Genomic DNA, 15,973 nt, shown 5'->3' on the forward strand with positions numbered 1-15,973 from the left:
CCTTGGAAAATCCCAGCAAATGTTTTCGAAATTTGGACAAGTACCTACTAAATAGCAGGTATTATCTTTTGGGGAGATAACACGTAATTTGCTTTCACACTGCAAAAATACCTGGAACTGACGAACTTCAAGGTGATCTGAAACCACCTATCAGCTCCCTCATGCCATTAGGTAATTAAAATGCAATTTTTTTCAGTAAATTCAGTATATTAATCCAACACATCTTTACATAATAATATAGGGTATTTATATTGCGCACATATCCACCTTGTTAGGTGCTCAAGGCGCTCCTATACAGTATTACCCGGCTAAGCTAGGCGTTCATAGCGCACACAGCTTTTTAAGGAATTACTTCCTACCGGTACCCATTTACCTCACCTGGGTTGAGTGCAGCACATTGTGGATCAGTTTCTTCCTGAAGGAAATTACGCCATGGCTGGGATTCGAACCCACGACCCTCTGTTTCAAAGTCCGAAGAATAATCCACTGGGCCACAGTGCTCCACACAAGTGATACACTTTTCTACTCAGAGAAAATCATTTGCAGTCATCATGAAACATCAAATGATTTGACTAAATTAGAATAAGAACGCTGGCATACATGTATGGGACAGCTGCTTGCATACATGTACATTTATAAGTTCAAATTTAAAAAATCAAATTCCCTGAACCCCCCCAAAAAAAAAAAAAAACATACAAGTTATGAATGAGTTTACATGAATTGATGTAAGACCTATTAAAACTACATATAATCTCCAGCTGGAAAGACAATATTGAGAAAGGAGAAGTCGTTAGCTTGATAATGAAAGAGAGGTCGTAATCGGCTAATGAATGATTTCAACCAGGTGGAACCTATGATTCAGCAAGAGAACGAAGACACAGTTTTGAATCAAGTTAACTTGGTCAGGATAATATGATAGAGACCTGGTACATGGAAACTGAAATAGAAAATGAACACACTCATAAAAAGTCGTTGAGGGTCTTATGTAGGAAATGATCAAATCTGCTTTTAATGGTCATACAAGGACCAGGGCTCTGTGTGAAGTACATAGTGTTTTTATGGTACATTAAACTCTGCCATGCACAAAAATTGTATACTGATTGGGTTTTTTAGCATTTTTACTATGGTTCATGAAGTTTGACCATTTGATGGCAAGGTTTACCACTATCTTAACTTTTATGCAATGGATCCCAGATAAAAAACCATTAGATTTCTTTGAATAACTTTTCCTATAGGTGGTGCTCTGTGTACATACAGTACACTTGTCACGTATCCGCTTAATGAGCATTGGCACTTCATTAATCGATGGAGTGGAGAGAATAAAAAAAAATGACTAAAAATAAGAAACTGAGCGATATAAGAGGGTGACATCTGGTTTAGAGGGGTGTAGGCCCCAGAGTTCTGGGTGATGCTAATACAGGAAGGAGATATGGGTCAAAATTGACATGGTGCAGACATTCAATTAGAGGCACTCATGCAAGGTGAATAATATGGCTTGTAACTAATTTAAAGGTAAATATACCGTACATCATTGACAAATGCACACCAGACTAAGAAAGTCAAATGTGTTGCTCCAACACCCCCCCCCCCCCCCCCATATGATCCTTGCTATTATTGTCCAAGCATACCAAACATCTCATTCTGGATATTAAAGTATAAACAACTGGACAAGGATTTTCATTTTACAACAAAATTTTCAGAAAAGAAGACACTGTACATGCCGGACTCACTGTACAGACTGCCTATAGTGGCCCAGTTTGCTATTATAAGTTGCATGTGATTTCCAAGCAAAAGTGGTTTTCAGATTCAGTCTCTGTCCAAGCTAATGACTAAAGTGAACAGATGACGCCAATGGGATTATCGGTGTGTAGGTACTTCAAGGATCAGTGATGTATAGGGTGATTGACCTTCGATAGCTTTAGTATACATCCTATAATGACTTATCTGCTTTAAAACCTCAAAATGAAGGGGGAACACTGATACAGACTTTGCAGATTATGATATAGATAACTGCAGGACAAGGATTTACTGACCAACTAATTTCTTACAAACACTGACAAGTCAACAAAAAAAAGGTTACAGGTAATCACAGGTAATAGGAAGCATTTTCCGGTCCAAACAAAGAATTACAAGAAATAAAAAACTATGGAGGAATAGTGCCCCCCTTTGACCACTGGATTTGTGTTTGACCTAAAGCTATACATGTACTTTGTATGCAATGACACTTAATCATTAACAATCAAGAGCATTGATAGCATATAAGTATAAATTACCATTGGTTGTTGCATTCACATTAAGCTTTTTATTTCTACTACAATTGACTCCCTGTATTTTTCAGTCACTTCCAAGTTCTTTTTAAAAGAAGCATTCATGAATTCCCTCTCTGTACAACAAGTCCCTTGTAGTATCTTGGAAAGGATAAAAAACATGCCTTATTCAGCTGTTGCTAATAAGAGTAGTAAGCAACAAGTACCTGTAAAACCTCTGAAAAAGTAAAAAATGTAAGACAAGAAATAAAATGTATTCACTGCAAAGAACAAGATCCAGGGACATATTACTGGATAGTACCGATGTTGGTATGTAAACTTACTTCGTCTGCAATATCAATAGAAGCTCCACATTGTAGTAGCAAGATGGTACTCTCTATGTGACCACTCCCAGCTGAAAGATAAAAGATGGAATAAGACTGGTGGTTAGGGCAAAACTTTGTTTAGAAAATAATCTAACGTACATGTATGTTGATCAACACGCATTACATATTCCAAGGTGTGTGAACAAGCTTGGGACAATGGGATATTAAAGAAGATATCATGAGTTCATTATCACATTCAACTTGTACAATTTGTAATAAAGTTAATTCTATGCTATTTTACATCAATGTGTACTCCTTGCACAAAATGTAGCTAAGCCAGGTTTCTCTGAAAAATGTGAGGGTAAAGATCAGCGTTTGATTGTACAATTTACGCTTTGTTGGGGTATTCCCATGGAAACAATTGATGGAACAATAATATTTTTGGTGGAACCTCAAAATTTAAACATTTAGCGAACAGCTCAGAAGAAGCTTTTTTTCAGAGTTAAGACATTATAGACAGCTTTTCATTTTTTTTTGGGGGGGGGGGCTAATTTAGAAAGAATTCTCCACAGCAATGAGACTGTTTTCAGAAAATATAGGGTTGTGAATTACCATCATGTCCATAATCCTAATTATTTTTAGCTATCCTCTTTTTTTATTTTTTTTATTTTAAATTACGAGGTTTTAATGACCCATCATCGCTATACCATGTGATTATTGAATACATGATAAATCCGTAAATGATATCCACCATATCTTACCATGTACATGTATGGGAGCATGTGTTTGAGATGATTCAACATGTACTATGTAGTTCACCCAGACAGGATATCTAGGCTTAGGTTGAGATCAATGAGTTAAATGACCCCCAACAACATGAAACACATGAACATCATATAAATTTGCATACACACCCATGGTAACGGCTGATCAGGCTTTAATTAATTGACACCCCCCCCCCCCCTTTCTCCACTACCTATCACACATTGAACAGCCTACATGAATAAAACTGAACACTGTATGTACTGTAGAACTTCCACTATTAAAGGAGGATTCAGCTTTTAGTATGTTTCCTTTATCCCAAATAAATTAATGAAATGCAGTAATTCATGGACCGAAGGAATTGTATCTGGTTAATATCAATGGTAGAACTTTATAAACCAGTCATAAGTTATACACACCCTTGAGCATGAGCGATCAGCCATGAATGTGAGCTAATCACCGCTCTCAATCATTTGACTTCTTATCAGCTAGAAGCTAGGAAATTTGTTAACAACCATCTTATTGCAAAATCTGCAAATTTGTCAAAATCTTAAAAGGGTAAATCCAAAATTCACTCCCAATTGTGTTGACCTGTATACTTCAAGTATACATGAACTTTGTACTTGGTCCCTGTACAAATGTCATAGGAATTACAGAATTCATCCTGATACAGTATAAATGTCAGCCATTTACCAGGGTGCTAAGATGATTCATAGGGTTATGCAATGAGTTCAATGGCCTCGTGTCTCTGTCAATGCATATTAAATCAACTTATGCAAGACATGATCCCAGGGTTATGGCTGATATAGGATTTGCATAAAACACATCACTCTGCATCAAAAGGTATTTCAACATTTTGTTCCATACAAAACTCAACAATGCAGTACTTCATGTTTTTTAAATAAAAAAAACAGGATTGAGCAATGTTGACTACACTCTTTGAATTAAAACCCTGCAAGGAATGAGAATACAATAATTTTGTCATTTTTCATAATGATCATTTCAAAATTAGCTTAAAAACAATATGTATTTATTTACTTTAATATTTATTCATTTATTCATTCATTCATAATTAATATCATTGATTGCTTTTTGTGTTTCATTTTGTCTTTGCTTGGTTTTGCTTTGTTGCTGGGAGAGGGGGGGGGTAATTGAAAGATCCCATTATGATGATTCAATAGGCTAATCACCAATCAAGAAAGTGATCCTTCCTCTCTCTCTCTCTCTCTTTATTTTTAATTTTGCTTCTTGTGCTTTGTACAATTACCACTACCAGATGAATGTTCATCCAGTACATTTATAGACTCCTGGCCAGGCTTACCTGAGAAATGCAGTGCTGTCTTTCCATTGAAATCTTGTGCATTGATGGGTACCCCAGCCTTTATCAGCCTGTGCATGGAGTTTAAATGACCTCCTTTGGAAGCACAGTGTAGTGCAGTGCAACCTAATGTAGGATACAAAAATGAGATGAATAGATTGTTTTCTTATACATTGTGGGTTTTAACTTAAAGACATAACACCATGTAATGCTATGAAAACCAAAATCAGATAATTGCAGCACGACTCGTAATCAGAGTAAAGTCTATTAAAACTGGTGATATCATTTTGATTTGGAATTGAATTTGCTTTCTTTTATTCCTACAGCGAGGTTTAAAATAGGCTGGAATTTTGGTTGTTGTATTTAGATACAAAATGTACCACTATTCAGATCATGATGTCAAGATTTTATAGGTTCCAATGTTCATATAAAATACTATCACAGTATCTTTGAAAATTAGATTGTGCGGTTTGTGCAAGGCTTTATAAGTTCTTTAATAGTCTCCTCAGATTGATTTAATCATTGATTTCCTCTTGATAAGAGGTTACACATTCTAGCTCTTCAACATTATCCCCATGGACAACAATTCAATTGATGTACAAATCATGTACTGGGTGGATCAATTTAGATTGGAGACCACTTGATGATTAATGACACCATCACATGTTTCTCATAAAGTTGGGAGTTTCAAGAACACTGTAGAGCTACATAGCAAAGACACCGTCTGTTTTGTATGCAGTGGGCAGTTTAAACCATTTAAAGCAAAAACAATGAAATTATGTATTAAAGGAGTTTATGAACATAAGAATACGAAACATACTGCAGGAGTAAGCCCCCCCTTCTGTTGAACAAATGAGGGGAGGCTGATAAGAAAGGGTTTGCTTGGCAGAAAAAGGGGAGTTTAATCACTAGAAGAAGAAACTATTGAGCCAATATGAAAGCTATACAAGAATTGTTATAAAATTTACTTTGAAGTGTCTGAATGTTTCATCCAAGACCATATTCAAAGCAAACAGAGAATGTGATATTTGAGAGACAAAAAAAAAAATAATCACAGGCCTTCTCTTTTGATGTTCTCTGTACCTTTGCAAACTAATACCCCTTTCATAAACCCAATTATGCGGCTAATAGCAGCATAATTTGGTTGTAAAAACAGAGGAGGACCAGAGTTATCAGCATTATTTAGATGCTGCAATTATCCGCATGATAGCGGCATCGGGACCATGTTTTGACTTTATGAAAGCATTTCCAAATAATGCGGATAATTGCCATGGTGCGGTCACAAGGTCACCCTTTTCCAACACAACCGCATCGGAGGGGGGCGTGTGCAGTTGTCATGACGATTATCCGCCTTTTTCAGGCCGAGCGCTCTAAAAATAGTGCGGATTATTTTTTTAGTTTGTGAACGCGATTTTTATTGAATTATCCACATTACTCTTAGGCAGCTAATTGGATGATGGGTTTATGAAAGGGGTATAATATGGCTCTCACAAATTGCAGTGAAACTGATTTCAGACCACTATGACCGATTCTAGCCTTGCCATCAATCATCAGTTTCCTCTTAATAATGAATCCTTTTCTCATACGCCCCCTAATAACCCTTTCCCATTAGTAGTGGAACTTCAAAAAAATCACCCTCAGACCTACTCCTGAATGGAAACAGGAATATGATTCAACAAATTAGGAACCTGCATTTTGAAGAACCAATTTCAGATGGCATAATTTTCTTTCCTCTACTCAACAATATATACCTCTTTTCAAACTTTATTATATGCACGGATAGGATGCTGATAGTGATACTTTCGTGTTTTAGATTTAATCTAAATATTACATTCTGGATTATTCATTAGATATACATGTAGGTTTTATAATTCAACAACTTTACATAATCACATGTACATAATTTAATAATCAAAATCAAAAACCTATCTATTCCAATAGTATGTACAGCATCTCGGAAACTCTTGTAGTGCAATAGAATATAAATAGTTTTTGCACTATATACATTTCAAACAGCCTTTGGCTTAAAAATGTGAAAATTGCCCTATTACTTTGTTACATGTATCAAAGGCTGGATGCATTTTAAAATCAACCCATTTTGAGTCCAATACTCCTACTGCTCAAAACATGCCTTTAAGATCTGGCCTAGAACTGGATGATAATTTGTGAGCTATTAATTAATTTCCTCTTTGCTTTGCGGTACGTACCTTGGCCGTCGGATGCCCTTGGATTAGCCCCAAGCTGAAGCAAGACTTCCAAGCAGGGATACTGTCCCTTCTGAGCTGCCACATGTAATCTGTTGAAAGCAAACAATTATAATAGCATCTAAAATGCACAAGAAATAAATAAATATAAATGCACAAGAAATAAATATTAATAAATATCAAAATATTACATTTAATTAATTCATTGTAAGCGCTTTGGGCCTAATGGGAAAAGCGCAGTACTTAAAGAACACAAAAATCACTGTTCACAATTATTATTTCAATTGATTAATTTTAGCTCCTGTGAAATGAGAACTTGGTTGCAAATGAACTCAAGTTCAATTATCTCATTCATAAAGCATTATATCACTCATAAAGCATTATATCAAACAGTACATGTACATGTATGTAAATATTGCACTTTGTACATGCAGTCCGACTGAGTCTCCTGTTTGTAAGATGCTGCGGGTTGGAGTCTCTTCACTCTCTTGTACAATCAAAAGGAAGTATTATGTATGAAGATGAAATGATCAAGAACTGATCTACTTACGGTGTTCTTCCCTCTCCATCTAGTTTAGTTGGTGATGTTCCTTTCTTGGCTAGAGTTATTTGAAGCTTCTCTATATCACCAACCTCAATTGCATGCATAACCTTATCATCATTCTTGGTCCATTCAAACTATATATCAAGAAGAGAAAAAGCATTCAAATTGAAATTTGAATTCTATCACCTGTACATCACACCCTCTCCCGGGGGGGCCACTTCCATTCACAAGTGGATACCACGCGCGACCATGGGGTCTCGAAAAGCACCCTAAACACGTAATTTCCATATTCTGAAAATGCACCCCTTAACAAGTATTGGCGTGTGAAACCCTACCCTTAACAAGTATTGGAAACAAAACGATATACTCTTGGCAAATATTCCCTGAAATGAACCCCTAAACAAGTACAGGAATGTTTTATTGTTACGGGTCCTTCGGTCGTCGGCTTTACTTTGGTTTAGTACGACCACATCTTCTACACCTCGCGCAAATCGGACTCTAAACACGAAGTGTTGGGGCAAAAAGGACATCCTTTATAAAACATTTGAATTTTGTTTTATCATCCCCGCAAATTCGACCCTAAGCACGTAATTTTCCTAGCGAAATAGATACCCTTTTTTCATTATTTTTGTGTTTTTGACACCCTTATCACGTTACGTACGTAACGTGCCCTATTGTGAAAAAGACATCCTTTTTACATGTTTTTTTGGTTGCGCATGGTATCCACTCGTCAATGTAAGTGGCCTCTCCGGGACCCTCTCCCAGATTAATTTTGGAAGTGATCATGCAGGTCTCTTCAAGGTTCATGGTAAAAAAAAGTTTGGTTTTTAAAACAAAGTACATGTAGTGGGACCATATGAACATGAAAGGAATTTCTTTGGAAAAGAAACAATTGAGATTAGTTTGATTATTGATTGAATGTACTTTACATGTATGTACATTCATCCTCAACCGGTGGGTGCTTCATAAAGCTGTTTGTATTATAAGAACGACTGGTGATCCTTTCTTGTGGTAAATGGTATATTCACTGGCAATGGTTTACATGTAGCTTGTACGAAAGGGTCACTCACTAGTCGTTATTAAAGTCACTCTTAACTTACGAACAGCTTTATGAAACGGCACCCCAGTCTGAATTATATTGTACCCTGAAATCTCGGTATTGATATTAGGCTGCGTTTATGCGACCTCAACCCAGAATCATGATTTGAATAACGATTTGAATCATGATTCAAAACAGCAACATGAATCACGGGCTGCGTTTATGCGACCTCAACCCAGAATCATGATTTGAATGACGATTTGAATCATGATTCAAAACAGCAACATGAATCACGATCCGACAGAATCAGCGTTTATACGACCATCTTTCTAACGCTGTTTCTCCCTGAATTCGAGCCGATCCAGTGCGCATCACAGTGCGCAGTTTGACCCAGGAAGTATAGGTCAACATTTTCGCGCCTGTTTCTAACTTTGATCAAGTCGGCTGCAAGATTTTTGCTGCCGCCCGAGCTAACGCTAGATCGTTTGTGAAACGTTTACTCGGCTTCCGAAAAATAAATCTTTTACTTCCAGAATTCTGTGTATTGTACCTCGTATTGTTTTTGTTTACTTGTATTAAATCTTGTCGGTTCATCGAAAGTGTTCGGTAGCCGTAGTACTGGGCACGAATTCTGTTAATTTTGTCTCGACAGGCGGTGCGACATCTCCGTAGAAATCCCTCCCTCGCAATTCCGCTGAAAGGGATTCGTATCGTCTTATTTCTGTGAATCCCGGTAAGGGATGCTTTTGCTTCAGGCCAAAGCACAAGCAGAGCCCTGAGTTCGTCGTCAGTCCAATTTGTGCCTTTGGAACTTGAAGATATGATTGATGAAAACAATGAAATATACAAATGACGCTACAGTACAACCCCGGGGGTACAATACACAGAATGATAATTCCTAAATGCACGTGACAATTGGCATATACCGGTACTAGTACACTGCTACACGAAATTAAATTAACCTGCACGAAACACAGCGCGCGCCTTTGAGTCGAACCCGGAAGAAGCACGACACAATGACGTCATAGAATCATGATTCAAATCACGATATCGTTTATACGACCTATTTCGTTCGTGATTCTACAGAAACGTCTTTCCAAACGCCCCTTTTTTCGTGTTTCATGTTTGTGATTCTAATCATGATTATATCCAATTTCGACTAAACGCAATCGTGATTCTGCAGAATCGTGATTTGAATCATGATTCTGATCATGATTCTAGGGTAAAAAAGTGTCAAATAAACGCACCCACGATCCGACAGAATCAGCGTTTATACGACCATCTTTCTAACGCTGTTTCTCCCTGAATTCGGGCCGATCCAGTGCGCATCACAGTGCGCAGTTTGACCCAGGAAGTATAGGTCAACATTTTCGCGCGTGTTTCTAACTTCAAGTTGGCTGCTAGATTTTTGTTGCCGCCCGAGCTAACGCGCGATCGTTTGTGCAAAGTTTACTCGGCTTCCGAAAAATAAATCTTTTACTTCCAGAATTCCGTGTATTGTACCTCGTATTGTTTTTGTTTACTTGTATTAAATCTTGTCGGTTCATCGAAAATGGTGTTCGGTAGCCGTAGTACTGGGCACGAATTCTGTTAATTTTGTCTCGACAGGCGGTGCCACATCTAGAAATCTCTCCCTCGCAAGCGCCGCTGAAAGGGATTCGTATCGTCTTATTTCTGTGAATCCCGGTAAGGGATGCTTTTGCTTCAGGCCAAAGCACAAGCAGATCCTTTGGAACTTGAAGATATGATTGATGAAAACAATGAAATGTAGACATGACGCTTCAGTACAACCCCAGGGGTACAATACACAGAATGATAATTCCTAAATGCACGTGACAATTGGCATATACCGGTACTAGTACACTGGCAATACTACACGAAAATTAACCTGCACGAAACACAGCGCGCGCCTTTGAGTCGAACCCGGAAGAAGCACGACACAATGACGTCATAGAATCATGATTTAAATCACGATATCGTTTATACGACCTATTTCGTTCGTGATTCTACAGAAACGTCTTACCAAACGCCCCTTTTTCTGTGTTTCATGTTTGTGATTTGAAAGACGTTTATTTCCACTTTCGACTAAACGCAATCGTGATTCTGCAGAATCGTGATTTGAATCATGATTCTAATCATGATTCTAGGGTAAAAAAGTGTCGAATAAACGCACCCTTAGTCTACAATGAGCATGTAGTGTACAACTGTACCTATGTACATGTAGTCTACATATCTACAGTAATGACATTACCATACAAGGAATGGTATTCTTGTACATGTAAAACATCAAATAATGTCTTGGTTGAATAACGAAGGTAACATACATGTACATGTAGATTTATGAGTAATTATTTATGAGACTCTCATTTTTATCCTGACATATTTATCCTCTTGATTTTGATAAAGTAGAGATTTGTTTAGGGTCTCAGGGCAGCATTCCGCATCATCCCATACATGTACATGTACATGTATAGAGCATACCATAGAAACCTTGATTTTGATTGCACACATACGCATATCATGTCTCTACAACTTTCCGATATCAATTGTGTACATTCAAGAAATGAAAAACATCCATCATGACATCATTAAGTCCTACATGTAGTATTTCTGAATCCTATCAGTCCTTGACAAGAGAGTGATAAGCTACTCAATGAATCAGAAAGACACTGTACGTTAAGAACACAATATATTGATTTGTATTGATTGCAAAGTGAGTCGTTGATCTACATCAATAATTTAATTCATTGAAGGAGAGTGCCTCTCGCCTATATTCTACTAATAAAAACTCATTAATGAAGTGTGATTGAGCCACTGAAAGAAGAAAATGTATTGAACCCCAAATTCAAGCACTGGAAAGTACATTGTATGCAATCATAAAAATGTAAAGCATCAAGATGCATTGCAACTCTACCAATAACAAATACTTTGAGACATTGATTAGCCATTGAAACAAATTCTGAACCACAAATTTATCAATACAAATTGCATCTAGGTTTGGCAATTAGCTTCCATTTGGCTCAGCTAATGGACTGTATTTAAGACTTTTGAAAGATGCACAATGCACATATCGAAAATGTGGGGGATACAACTCACTCAAAGGGCTATGATTGTCTAAGTACTGTAACTGCTTTCCTATACATGTACATCAATATTAAAGGGATGCTCCGAACGGCAAATAAACAGATAAAGAAAAGCTGGCAAACAAAACAATGAAAATCTGATCAAAATCAGACAAGGAATGGCATTATAAAGATTTGCATTATTCTGGTGAAACATGAATTCATCATTCTTCATGAATATTCAGGTGTGAATATTCGATGAGCAAGATGATGATGTCATATCCCCACTTGTTCGTAATTATCTGAAATCAGGATTATTCAAACTTTTTCTACCAAGTCACTGAAAATAATTGGATTGACAATTGCTGCAACTTATTTCCTTAGAAAGAAGACACATTATTCACACATGTATGAAGAAAATGAAACATTTCATGTAATAACATAAGAACAAGAAAAGTGAAGATGTGACATCATCAGTCCACCTAATGAATATTCATGAATGATGTGCATACATGTAACTATTTTCACAAAATATTGCTAAAGCCTAAACTTCAAATTCGATAACTTTTGTTATTTGTTATTCAAATTTCGATGAAATTTTCAACATTTTGCTCTATAGATATATTTAATACTCTATTTACGAAAAAATATTTTGAGCCTGGAGTACCCCTTTAATCTCTCCTAGGGATGGTCTTTCTCTCTCTCACGTAGATCGTGCCGTAATCAGGCTAACATACAGCTACAAGAGGTTCATACATACATGTATGTGGAGGAATTGTGAAAAGCAAAATGTAAAACACAACTGAAAATTTCATAGATTTGGATGCAAATATCCAACATTTTGTATGAAAAGTTAAAGTACAATGTATGCACTGTTATGCACAACACACAAATGACATGAACGCTGTGTAGATTACATGTATGTATTTCTAAGTTCAAACATTTCAATTTTTTCCTCAAATAATCTAGAATCAGTTTGATTACTAAAGGAAAATACCATGTAAAAGTAATTTATTTTAAGGCGAAATCATAATTTGGGGGTTTTGATTTGGTGAAGATTCTCATTAGTTTGTACCGTCAAATTTATAAAAAAAATCCTTAAATTGTTTTATTAAAGTAATAAAATTTTTATTTTGATGAAATTTCCTGACTTCTGCTTGTTTGACTTCCCTTGTGTTCAAATGCAATTCCATTCATAATCAACTAAATCTCTTTTAGTTTTCCACTCTATCAATGATAGTCTGAACTTTCTGTACTTAATAATGGATGCCTTATTCATGGCAGGGCGATGACATGTCGGCTACTTACAGTAGGTCTGTGTCTGCCAACATCAGGGAGTTGTAAAGGGACTCTCTGGCCTTTCTGGATAAAAGCATACCCTTATTGTACAGACCTGCATACCCTCATCTTCAGACTATGAAACAATATCACATTTTTCAACAATGAAACAATTTTATTATAAAACAATGTCAATAATTAAAACACCTTTTCAGTTTCAAATGTTCCAATATGTGATCATGGAGGTATGATCCATCATACATATTTTCGCACTGTGCAATGGGCAAAGTATGGGCTATGAAGTCACTAGCTACAATGTATGATCAACAGACAACCTAAAGGCTCGAATTCACAAAGGTACATGTACATGTACATGTACATGTAGTTTTGAAAACCCACGGTTGAGTCCATGGTTTATGCAGATTTCCTGTATAAACTACGCCTAATTTAGTGCGTATCGGGCGCGTGTATAAAAAATGTCCAATGCTGATGCGCGCTTTTGTTAAAGTGCGCTAAATTGACGCCTGTTGCCGTGGTTATCTACGCTATTTTATTCATTAGTCCACTGTTTTTATTCATGAGTCCACTCTTCAAAAAGTGGACTCATGAATAAAATAGCGTAGATAACCGTGGTAACAGGCATCAATTTGGCGCATTGTGACAAATGCGCACATCAGCATTGGACATGTTTTACACACGCGCCTGATAAGCGCTAAATTAGGCATAATTTATATAGGAAATCTGCCTAAACCATGGACTCAACTGTGGGTTTTCAAAACCACCTTTGTGATTTCGGCCATAGAATCTCAACTAAAACTTCAACTTTAATACAGTTAAACATGACAGATTAAATAGCTGAAGCTGGAGACAAAACATCTCTATAGGCGGTTTCAAACCGCCTCGATCACAAGAATCCCCGTTAAATTACGAGAACTTTTTAAGGCTAAAAAATACCCGTTAATTATTCCTGCATTCACACCGCCCCGAAACACATCCTTCGGGATAAGTTCCCGAAGTTACGAGCATGCGCAGTGTGGTCTGATAAGCAGGCAAGGCGGGAGATTCAAAATCTCTAGCCCAGCAGCCACCCACGCCGCCGCGCCCAACGACACGCTGGGATAAAAGTTCCCGTAATTTGCTTTCACATCGCCAAAATACCTGCGACCTTGGAAAAATCCCCACGAAAGTTCTCGTAATTTCGCCAAGTACCTACTATTTAGCGGGTATTTTCTTTCGGGGAGATTACGCGTAGTTTGCTTTCACATTACCAAAATACCTGGTATTTTCTGATCAGGGTAAATTTCCCGATCAGAGAATACCTGGAACTGGCGAACTTCGAGGCGGTCTGAAACCACCTTATAATCTCAACCATAATCCTCTCAGACCCTATTCATGGCTTTTAAGTCTAAAGATTTATCACTGTATTTATCTCAAGTCTTGTAGTATAAACTTGTACACAAATAAGAACCTTTGTCCACATTAAGCCTACTGGTGTACAAGCATATAATAGGCCTACAAAGGTAAAGTATCTGGGAAGGGAGATCCCTGTATTTACTAGCATAAAGGTCAAGTCCACATCCAAGAAAACTGTTGATTTCAGGGCAAAACTGATAAGATATTCATACTTTTCAAATTCACTGGTCTCTTAAAGATCAAAAATCCTCATAATATCACACAGCCTATACACTTTACTGCTATCATGTACATGTAGTAATATCGGTTTGAACATAAAAAATTAATAAGAACCAATGTGTACACACAACGAAAGCCTAACTCAAAGCTGAAACACTTCCTATCGAGGGGAAAGTTAAAAACAGGTATTGTACATGATACGCCACTGCAGCTCAAATCCCACATGCACAATGTACATACATTCCAGACAAACTATCAATACACTTTTTAAGAATTAAAACGATTTAATCAATGGGCCTAAATGTAATTTAAGTACCGTACATGTATGCAATCAACACAAGATCGGAAATGTACATTCTGAATCTCAAGAAAATATGTTGTGTACTTGAGAGCAAGAGCTATTAAATAGAAAATTTACTTCACATATGTCAGTGATGTATGAACAGGTACTTCTAATCTGTGGTACATGAGGTATTAAAGCAGGGAGTAATACAACCATGGCATTAAAGTAAGCAGTGGGCTGAGCAGACAGCAGCTCTTTTGATGTGCATTCACTCTGGTTAAACCCTTTGAAGATAAACAATGATGGCAAGCCAGCCTTAGCAAAAGGCAGTGTTATAAATACTTGCATTGTTTGGATACAATAGGGATTTACAGTTACTTCCTAACAATTACTATCACCCTATCTTCACTTGAGGGTACAACAAGTACTTGTGTAACACGGTAAACACATGTACATGTATTAAAACTGAGTATCAGGTAATCTTAATCATGTTCCTTTGATCATTTCCTTTCCTGTATCACTAAAAAAAAGAAGTTGAGAATTTCAATTGGCAATGTTCAGTGTATAGAGTTCTACATGTACACAGTCTGTGTAAAATTGATCACTCAAGTCACAAATAAAAGTCCTATTATTTTACTAGCTCCATTCAATTTAATAGTTTACATACATGTACTACACTGTATGTAAATGGCTCTCTCACTCTCTCTCTCTCTCATCATCCAGCTCTGTACATGCATTTTACAATACATGTAGACGTAGTATTAAATGTTAGTGACAAATTGTTAAAGGTTAGTGACAAATTGTACGTATGCTTTGATCATAACGACAGACCCTGTAACATTTCAAAGCTTTATAGCGACTGATCAAGAGGATAATTATCATGATTGATCAATACACAACTTCATGAAATACAATGAATCATAGAAATCTTCCCCACAATTGCAAGGTTTATGTTGTGGGGGCCCTGACAGCCAGAAACCAATCAAATTTTATCTTTCATTTGAGCATCCATCATATGCCATTCTAGCTACATGTAGCCAGTGTTGCTTTCGCTTTCACTAAAAATTTTCAATACCATCCTATTCCTCTTGCATTCCATTTAATTTGAGAAGACTCTACATCACTTTTAGGGTGTGTTCAATGTTGATTTTCAAATTATACAGGCAACAGCAACATGAATCTTGATTGAAAACTTACAAAACACAGAACATAAACAAGATCAGAAATGCCCTACAGTGTCAAAAATATAAAGCTGATCGTCTTTAAATTTCCAGCTCTC

The 15,973-nt window shown here is 36.8% G+C and overlaps 1 protein-coding gene across 2 annotated transcripts in view; it reads right to left on the reverse strand.

The window, feature by feature from the left end:
- LOC121416250 (ankycorbin-like) overlaps positions 1 to 15,973 on the reverse strand; it is a 35,614-nt gene that overhangs the window by 18,752 nt on the left and 889 nt on the right. For both annotated transcript variants that reach the window (XM_041609765.1, XM_041609764.1), the window contains exons 2-5: positions 7,407 to 7,534; positions 6,860 to 6,948; positions 4,656 to 4,778; positions 2,591 to 2,661 (exon numbers count right to left, since the gene is read on the reverse strand). In XM_041609765.1, coding sequence (XP_041465699.1) covers positions 2,591 to 2,661; positions 4,656 to 4,778; positions 6,860 to 6,948; positions 7,407 to 7,534 — 411 coding nt within the window. The remainder of the gene's footprint in view (positions 1 to 2,590; positions 2,662 to 4,655; positions 4,779 to 6,859; positions 6,949 to 7,406; positions 7,535 to 15,973) is intronic.

The sequence above is a fragment of the Lytechinus variegatus genome, chromosome 5, assembly GCF_018143015.1.
Source record: "Lytechinus variegatus isolate NC3 chromosome 5, Lvar_3.0, whole genome shotgun sequence".
NCBI lineage: Eukaryota > Metazoa > Echinodermata > Echinoidea > Temnopleuroida > Toxopneustidae > Lytechinus > Lytechinus variegatus.